This window comes from Spermophilus citellus (genome assembly GCF_964194105.1).
Source record: "Spermophilus citellus genome assembly, chromosome: 5".
NCBI classification, from domain to species: Eukaryota; Metazoa; Chordata; class Mammalia; order Rodentia; family Sciuridae; genus Spermophilus; species Spermophilus citellus.
This window is the reverse complement of record NC_138186.1, coordinates 50851009-50860407: the sequence shown is the minus strand read 5'-3', so window position 1 is coordinate 50860407 and position 9399 is coordinate 50851009. Positions and strand designations below refer to the sequence as shown.

At 58.0% G+C, this 9399-nt stretch overlaps 1 protein-coding gene across 2 annotated transcripts; it reads right to left on the bottom strand.

Annotated features, from left to right (window-relative positions):
- Positions 1 to 660: 660 nt before the first annotated feature.
- HMGA1 (high mobility group AT-hook 1) lies at positions 661 to 8338 on the bottom strand. 2 transcript variants are annotated; one of them, XM_081294396.1, is made up of 6 exons: positions 8203 to 8338; positions 7841 to 7960; positions 4847 to 5022; positions 2647 to 2730; positions 1915 to 1965; positions 661 to 795 (listed from the first exon to the last, which is right to left on the bottom strand). In XM_081294396.1, exons 3-6 carry the CDS (start codon positions 4979 to 4981, stop codon positions 742 to 744), a joined length of 324 nt encoding a protein of 107 aa, XP_081150522.1. In that variant the 5' UTR covers positions 4982 to 5022; positions 7841 to 7960; positions 8203 to 8338; the 3' UTR covers positions 661 to 741. The 2 variants fall into 2 exon arrangements, with proteins under 2 accessions (XP_081150522.1, XP_081150523.1); XM_081294397.1 differs by having other exon boundaries at positions 4880 to 5022.
- Positions 8339 to 9399: the final 1061 nt, after the last annotated feature.

Here is a 9399-nt window from a genome sequence, read left to right as displayed (position 1 = left end):
GTGGCTGCCACAGGGAACCTGGGTAGTAGGTGACCTATCTCCACCCCTGCACTACATACTCAGATCCCAGGGGGAGAACAAGGTGGTAGGGCCTGTGATAGGGAACAGGGGCTCCAACTCCTGCCCCCTTTCCCATACCCCAGAGGGGCTGTCCAACCTAGTGCAGGGCTCAGGTGGGGAAGAGAGTGGGGAGTTCCACCTGATAAGTTTGGCTGGGGGCTCCCTGGGGGCTCAGCACCCCTTCCCCATTGGCTACACCTACTACTGCAGGTCCAGCAGGGGGGCATGTCAGAATGAGATGGGGTTTGGACCCCTTAAGGCCAGGGGAACCCTCCCAGGCCCCTCTATGGGAAGCCAGAAGGAACAGTGGAGCAGAGAAGGGGCCCTCAAACCAAGAGCCCAGATAGCAATGTCCCCACCAAGTGGGTAAGGACTAGCAGGCGCAGGGTGCGGCTAAGTGGGAAGTTAGCCTTGTCCAGGAGGGCAAGTGTGTGCGCGTGGGGGCGGGGTAGGAAGGGTCGCTGGGGACTGAGGCTAGAGGAAAACTGCTTCCCATGGGACCACAGGGGCCCTGCAGCGGCTGGTGTGCTGTGTAGTGTGCGGTGGGGAGGGCGCGGGGGGTGGCGGGCCAGAGGTGTCAGTGGGCCTGGGGGAAGGGGAGGGCGGTGGGAGCGGAGTGAAGCTGTCCAGTCCCAGAAGAAAGCTGCTGCTCCTTGGGGAGGGAGCAGGCGGCACGGGCGGTCACTGCTCCTCTTCAGAGGACTCCTGCGAGATGCCCTCCTCTTCCTCCTTCTCCTGCAGAGGTGGGCAGAGCAGCTCTGGGTCTGGCCCCCTCTATCCCAGAGGCTGTCCCCACCCCTCCCTGCACTCCCAGGCTCTCCAGAAGGGGGATGAGTCAGGGCTGAGTGTGTGGGTGACTCAGCAACCTCCAGCCCTGGGTTTCATTCATAAAAATGAAGAATTTAAAAGGGGGAAAAAAACACACACACATGCTGCTCTCACTCAGCCAAAGCCAGGCCCCTCGGCCCAGGGGAGGGCAGGGCTCTGCAAAGGAAGTGACTGGCTCTCTCCAGGAGGGAGAGGAATCAGGAAGGGGCAGCAGAGGGCAAGCCCTGGGGTGGACGCAGAGAAACAAGATGGCCTTGGCCCACAGGGCAGGCTCTGAACTATGGAGCTGGGCCTGAGTCCTGAGTGGCCAAAGGCTGACCCCAGCCCAGGGTGGGGAGGAAGGGGAAGCACACGCTGCCTGGGCTCACTCACTGGGCGGGAATGCCGGGACACCACAGGGCCCGCAGCCCCTGTGCCAGGCACAGACTCCAAAACAACTTGTTTCCTGTTACTCACTCCTGGGGCCTGGCCAGAGTGCCCCCTAAGCCTCCCCCACCCCATGGCCCAGCTCTAGCAATGAGTGCCTTGGGAGTGGAGGGGGCAGGTGAAGGGTAGGAAAGGGCGAGGAGCAGAGGAGACTGCACTCCTCAGGACAGCCTGTCACCAGCTACCTGGGAGCCCAGAAATGAATGGGGAGGTGGGGTCACAGTGTAACTCCCAACCAGCCTGGAACTAGCAGGGCTGGGCTGAGCTGCTTTGCCATGTTTGCTCTTTCCAAGAAGATCCTAGTAAGGGCAAAAGTTGCCCTACCCCCCCCCCCAAGGCTTTCCTTCAGCATCAACTAGATGACTCCCAAAGTCCATGCTAGGAACAGAGGGGCTGCAGAATGTGTGGGCGACCACTCCTCATGGGCACAGTCCTATGAAAACCCTGGCAAACCCCTTCCCTTCTCTGGACCCATGTGGACATGTGTCATGTCCTGGCATTCCTGATGCTGCAGGTCAGGGAGAAGAGTCTGTGCACAGAACTAGACACTGAATTCTTAACCCCCACCCCAAAATGAGCCACAGAAGCAAGAACACCTACCAGTTTCTTAGGTCTGCCCCTGGGTTTCCTCCCTGGAGCTGTGGTGGTTTTCTGGAGGGTCAGAGAAAATATCCCGTAAGTAAAAAAATGCTAGGAAGCCCCCACTCAGTGCCCATTAATGAGGAGAGGAAAGGCAGGTACAGAACTACCCACTGTGCTCAGGGCAACCCAGGACTCACCCCAAAGGCCCACCCAAGTCCAGCTGCTGATGACTGGCCAGCCACACTTGCCCCCCACCCAACATACACACACGCCCCCTGCCCCCTCCTCCACCTGTGACTCAGAGGATATGAGTCGTGTCTCAGAAAAAATAAAACACAAAACAACCCTTCTGAAAGGCTCATGCCACTGGGAATCTGGCCTTCCCTGCTTGTCCCCACCTCTTTGGGCTCCAGGGACCCCAAGGGTGAAGGAGACATTCTCGGCCTGGGGCTGGGAGAAGCCCTTTACTCTCCCCATATCACCACCTTTCTCCAGACTGGAAAGCCGCCCAAACTTCTGACTTGATTTCCCCACCATCAGGGATGGGGCCAAGGCCACAGAAGAGACCTCAGTCATGACCCTGCTTCCCATGCTTAGCAAAGACCCACCACCCACCATGTGCCAGGATGGGGTGGGGTGAAGAATCAGGACAAGCAGTCTCTTCCCAGCCTCCCTACAGATGTGCCCATGAAAAACCAGAGGGGTCTCTCTCCAGTGGCCCAGGTGGGGCCATTTCCCCTCAAGCCTCACCCGGGTCTTGGCAGCGCCCTTGTTTTTGCTCCCCTTTGGTCGGCCCCGAGGTCTCTTGGGTGTTGGCACTTCACTGGGTTCCTTCTGCAGAGATAGAAGGAGGCAGTGAGGGTCATAGCCACCACCTGTCTGTCCAAGCCCCTTCAGAAGACAGCCCTGTGCCCCACCCAGCAGGGTTAAGTCAGCAAGAAAATTCCTGACCCAGTCAAACAGAACCATGGCAGGAGGCTGGCAGGAGGCTAGCAGGAGGCCAGACGGAGGCCAGCCCTTCAGGATTCAGGGCCGCAATGTGACCATTTTTCAAAGCCCTCCACCCCCCCCCCCCACCACCACTTTCTTCCCTGGAGGTTTCTGGGACAATGAAATGACAAGAAGCCAGAAGACCCCTGGGAAAGATGCCATGGGCAGGAAGAAACTCTTAGATGGTCCTGCCCCTGATCTTGGGCAAAACACTTAATGTTGGAGCCTCAGCCTCCACCCTACACCCAAATCAATTATGAGGCAAATATTTGGCACTGGCCTTGATCATTATCACCTTTCTCCCATGAGACATGCTGAAAACTGGGGGGACTCCTAGAGAAGAGAAATTATGCCTAGACTCCAGAGATCCCTACCACTGTTGCTGAATTTTAAAAGCCCAAGACAAAATAAAAAGCTTCTGCATAACACATAGAAGGGAGCTGGGGATGTGGCTCAAGCGGTAGCGCGCTCGCCTGGCATGCGTGCGGCCCGGGTTCGATCCTCAGCACCACATACAAAACAAAGATGTTGTGTCCGCCGAAAACTGAAAAATAAAGATTGAAATTCTCTCTCTCTCTCTCCCCTCTCTATCTAAGACAAACAAACAAACAAAACACATAGAAGGACACTCTTGGGCTGGGGATGTGGCTCAAGCGGTAGCGCGCTCGCCTGGCATGCGTGTGGCCCAGGTTTGATCCTCAGCACCACATACAAAGATGTTGTGTCCGCCAAAGACTAAAAAATAAATATTAAAATTCTCTCTCTCTCACTCTCTTTAAAAAAAAAAAAAGGAAGGACACTCTTAGGGACAGCTCCAGGGGCCCTTTATAAGCATGGCCCTGTAACCCCGACCTCTGCCAAAAGGTGGAATAAGAGAGGCAAAGGGGGCTGGGCTAAGAGGATGAGTCCAGCACCCCGCCCTGAAGGTGCTGAATTCCACCACACAATCAAGACTCTTTCTTTGGGTACCAGGGATTGAACTCAGGGGCACTGCCACTGAGCCACATCCCCAGCCCTATTTTGTATTTTACTTAAGAGACAGGGTCTCACTGAATTGCTCAGTACCTCCTTGTTGCTAAGGCTGGCTTTGAACTCTGGATCCTCCTGTCTCAGCCTCCGGAGCCACTGGGACTATAGGCGTACCACTGCACCCAGCAGACTCTTAATTCATAGTCTCCTGAGACTCCCTGGCTACAGCTGGGAAGACCTGCAGGTGTAACAACCTGCCTCATGCTGAAGGGACAAGGCCAACTTCAATTCTTCTGATCCTCAGGAAGACGAAGTAACTAGGCTTCAACAACCATCCCTTGCTTGGGAGACAGCTTTCTTCCTGTGACAAGATCTCTGCCACATTAACAGGTGGCCACATTCCCTAGGGTGCCTAACACTGCCAGAGCAATCACCCCACCCCACTATGGGACATTATAGGGTTACTGCCACTAATTACCCAACACCTTCAAGTTCTTGGGCCTCATTAATGTTTACAAAGCCAAGGACAAAGCCCACCTGAGGACTATTTAAAGTGTGGCCTGTGAATAGGTGCTGGCCCAGGAATTCATTATGGGCCTGAGATAGACAAAAATTGACAGTGTATAGAAACTTACAGAGCAAATTGACAAGGAGTAATCTTATATGCACTGAATCTTATGATTAAAACCCTGGGAGATAAATCACTGACCTCTGTGTAGACCACTGGGTTGTTTCTGGCCTGGATTTCTGGCACTGGCTTTAAAACCCACCTTACCTTGAGTTCCTCAGGCCCCAGGACACTCTCCTAGAATGTCTGAAGGATCTGATTATACAGTCGTAGGACAAGTTATGAGCACACGTGGGTGTGGGGATGACACACAGACATGCAGGCATGATTCTGGACCCTTCCATGCCATGTCCACACTTACAGAGCCACCAAGCATCTCCCTAGCCCCAAAGGGTAAATCGAGGCAAAGTTTTGGACACCCACCTGGCTCCCTACCAGCGCTGTCCCGGGACTCACCGGAGGCTGCTTGCGCGGCCTGCCCCGGCCTCGCTTCTCAGTACCATCCTTTTCCTGCTTGGAGGCCAAGGGCTGGCTGGACTTTGAGCTTGACTCACTCATCTTCCTTCTCTATGGAGCAGGTGAAGAGCAAGAATGGGATGCTGGAGACAGAAAAAGTAAATCTTAAACAAAACATCACACTTCAGCCATCTTCTACCTCTCACCACCCCCACCCTGGGGCACACTGCCTGCTTCCAGAGGACCCCAGGACTCCGACCCTACCCTAGACAGAAGGTGCTGCCCACCCCATACATGCTACCAAGGAGTGGAGGGGTGGAGCAGTGCCGTTGGTTCTAATCAGCTCCTTATCTCTTTTTAGAAGGGTTCTTTGTTGTCCTGCAGCCACAGAGGTGGTGCCATGAGGTGCTGCCAGCCCAGACCTGGTAAGGCAGCCCAAGGACAAAGGTGAGAGGAAAATGGGATCCCACAAACTGCCAAGGACTCCTCCCTCTTGTCAGCAGCTGCTGCTCTCTCTTGTGAAAACCATGCCTAGGCAGTTCAAAAGTCAAGTGGGAAAAAAGAAACCGTGGTATCTGCAGCCATGAATGTCATCCCCCTGCCCCTGCACCGACACTGCCTATCTGGCAAGGTCCCAAGCCTGAGGACCAGACGCTAAGAAGGGCCAATCAGAGTGTGGGGATGTCCACCAGCCAGTTCTCTCTGCTCTCTCCCAGGGCAAACTCTAAAGGATTCAGAGATGGATACAACTGAGGGAGAGAGGAAATGGCTGAATGTGCAGAGGGTGAGGGAAAGGAGCTGGGGATGTCCTCTCCCCCCAACCTGGCCCACCTGGAGACAGATGGGGCTCACTTACAGGAGGGGTGGGACTCCAGAACGGACCCTTCCTGGGAGACCTATGGCTCTACCAACCTGTTAGGGGTGGGCACAAATGGCCCCACTAATGAAAGTCTGCCCATCTGTAAGATGGGGACAAGGCAGCAACTGCCTCAACACCCTACCCCCCAGATCTTTCCAGACTGTTGAGGCTGAACCAGGCAGTATTTAAAGAGACTTGGATGAAAAAACATCTTCACTCATCACAGTGAGAACTAAACTATTTGAAGATGTTTCTTTCCTCTTTTCAGATTTTGAGGCAATTTCCAATTTTAACCCAATGACAAGAAAATATTTTTGGAAACTTGATTTTTGAAGGGCTCTGACCCCCATTCTCAAGCACTTAGAGACCCTCCAGATGGCAGGACTTTGGTAATCGTTTTATTTTATAATATTTCAGACTTGGAGACCCTTTTAAACAGGGTGGTTGGTGATTTATCCTGCTCCATCATTAGTGGCTTGCTCTGCTCTGTAATTACAGGCAGTGATTAGGATCTCACATTACACCACAGGTCCCCCCTCAAACTAAACATCAAAATTAATCAGCTAAATGAGTGCTGACCTCACATGAGGTCTGCCTCAGGCCCTCTCAGAGGGGGTTCAGGTGGGGAACCAGTCTCTCTGGAAGCTCTCATGCTGTCTGGTTTCTCCACCCACCTCTGACTATAAAGGACCCCTTAATTCACCCACTCCCACCTTTCAGTTAGGTCCCCACTGAATGAAGGAGACAGGCTCTGTCTAATGAGGCCAAGGAAGGCTTGTCTTTTCCACCTGTTTCTGAACATCAGGGAGGCCTGGCTTGGAGAAGCCACATTTCGGGCCCAATACCAATCCCTGTTTGTAATAAGCTCTTCTGAGCCTTAAACCTATCTCCTCCATACACCGTGCAGTGTGTGTGGCCCTTAAATGCTTTAGAATTCTGCAAAAATAATTCAGAAAAATTCTGGCAGCCCCATTATTTTCCAGGAAAAAAAAAGTGGCCCAGAGAAGCCCGATGAGTGGCCCAAGGTCACACAGCAAGTTGGCGAGAAGGATGGAGGAGGTTCTCAGTGGCCCTTCCAGTCCGCCACTTTGCACACGGCCTAGTTAAAACTCCATCGCCCCCAGCTCCAGACCGACCCTGGGTGACTCTGCTAGTGTCTGCAGCCGGCCTACAACCGCCGGCCAGCCGGACTAGGAGCTAGGGCGCGCGGGGGGAGGGGCGCAGGCCGTTCCTCCAGGCGCGGGAAACCAGCGCACCCCGACCGCATGCACCGCCACGCGGGTGCACCCGGCCCCACTTCCTGCCAGAGGGGGCACCCAAGCCCGCCTTGGGGCAGGAAACCTGGCGCGCGCTAGAGGAAGAAAACCCCCTCCCTCCCTACCTTTCCCGAAAAATAAAACCCCAGAAAAAAAAAACAGAAACGGGGAGTCAAAGGGACTAGTTCCAACAGAGCCCAGCAAAGCAGAGAAACCAGTTTGTGGGGGCGGAGGGCCCTGGGGGCTGAAGAGGCGCGGGCCAGGCCAGAGGTGGGGTCGGGGTGAAGCCCCAAGCCCAGGCCCGCGATCCGGCCTCATCTGCGGAGCGGCTCGGGGGAGAAAGGCCGAGAGAGGGCAGAGCCGAATCTCGGGGCTCCCGCCCCTCCCCCTCACTTCGAGAACTTCCCCAGGCTGCGGGGGGCGCTCGACCCCCCGCTCGCCCACTGCGCCGCAGCCCGTGCCTCTCCCCGCCCCCCACCCGGCCCGGGCTCGGGCGGGAGCGGCGGCCGCGCGAGGTGCACCGGGCTCCGCTGGGTGCACAACTCGCGCCCGCTGCAGCCGCGCGCCCCCCTCCCCCACCGCGCGCCTTTCCCGGGTCCCCGCCCCCCGCAGGGCGCCCGAGGCGCTGGGGACCCGGTGCGGGCGTTCTCCCCGAGCCGCCGGGCCCCGCCGCCCGCCCCCGCGCCGCGCGGCCCTCCCCGCCGGCGGATCGCGCCGCCCGGGCCTGGGAATAAAGCCGGCGGCGCGCGCTGCAGCCCCGGGCGGCTCGCAGGAGGGGCGACGTGCGGGCGGGGGCGCGGGCGCCCCCCTCGGCCGCCGCCGCCGCGGGCCCCGGGGACGACTCACCGCGAGCTCGGCTGCCGGCCTGCGGTGCGCGCTCCGGGCTGCCGGGAGCGACGGTGCTGGGCGCTGAGGACCGGCCTGGCTCCGCCGCCGCCGCCGCTGCCGCTGCTAGCAAATGCGGATCTGAAACCGGGAGAGAGGGCAGAGGCGCTCAGAGACCGCCGCCGCCGCGTGCTCGCCGCCAAGGCCCCCGCGGGGTATTTATATGTCACATCCAGGCGGGGGGACAAAAATATCCCCCCTCCCCCAGAGGATGGCGAGGGGCAGGAAGCTGGGCACGGCCCGTGCGCGGCCTCAATAAATAAATAATTTAATTAAATTATAGATATAAAAAAAAGAAGCCACCGGAGCGGCAGCGAACTCACGCCTTCTTGGAGCCGCGCCAGCGCCAGAAATAGCCCCGGCTCGGAGTCCCAATTAGAGGAGCGCAGCCCCGGCTCAGGGGAGCTTAAAAAAGAGCGACCCAGGGGCAGGGGGGACGGGCCCGCCCGCGCCAGCCGTGTCACTGGGGTGGGCGGGGCCATGCAAATGAGCCCGGGGATTTAAAAGGGCGGCCGCCCGCCAGCCGCCGCCGCGCACGGGTGGGTGCTGTCCGTGGGCCGGCCTGTGCGGGAGGCCTGGGCCGGCAGCCTGAGCCCACGGTCCACTCCCACAGTCCCGGGCGAGGAAATACGGGAGCGGGCGCCGAGGAGTCTCGAAGGAGCTTTTCTCGTGGGTGGGGGTTGACTTGGGCGTGCTTCCTGCCTGGAATGGGGTCCCGGGTCAGTCACCTCTGGGGTCCTTCCGGGCGTGTGGGCCCGACCCCCGCAGGGCGCGTGGGGGTGGGCGGGCGCTCGCGCCTGCGGGGGTCCACGCGGGCGGAGGGGGTGGAGATAAGCGCGCCAGTTGGAGAATTCCGCGGCCTACTCGCCGCCCCTTTCGCCCAGATCGACGGCTCGTAGATTTCCCTTGGGCGGACAGGTGTCAGCATGTGCGTTTCGGCGTCAACCCGCGTGTGGTTGGCGGGTGAAATACAAGTCTTGTGAAATTCCGACGTGAAACTTGGGAAATGCTAAGTGTTTAAATTTATTAACGGCCGCAAGTGAGCCGTAATCAAGGTGCAGCCTTCAAGCGAAACAAACGATTGGCCCTTGAGCAGGTAGCTCAGAGGGAGGAGTTACCCTTCTAGGTGATCTGGATGGGGTTCTGGAGACACGCGGTCCCACTTCGGACCCGGATCCCCTCCACGGCGACTTCTTTGAAAAGTGACGGGCGGGTCAGAGGCCGCCTGGAAGCGCTTTGAGGGCAGGGGCTGAGTTGACGCACACCATATCCGCCGGGCCTGGCCCGCTTGGCGCCTGATTCAACAAAGACTTGTTGCACGGAGCGAGGAGGAAGCCAAAGTGGGAAGATGGCGGGGAGGGCGGTGGGGAAGGAGGCGCGCCCTGCAGGCCGGCCCGGGCCCTCCCGGTGCACCTCCCTGCGCCTGGTCCCCGAGGCGGCCTTCCACACCTCCTGTGATGCAGGGAATAGCAATGCGGCCCAGTGACACAGGGCTGTGACTCATGTTTTTCAGGGCTCCC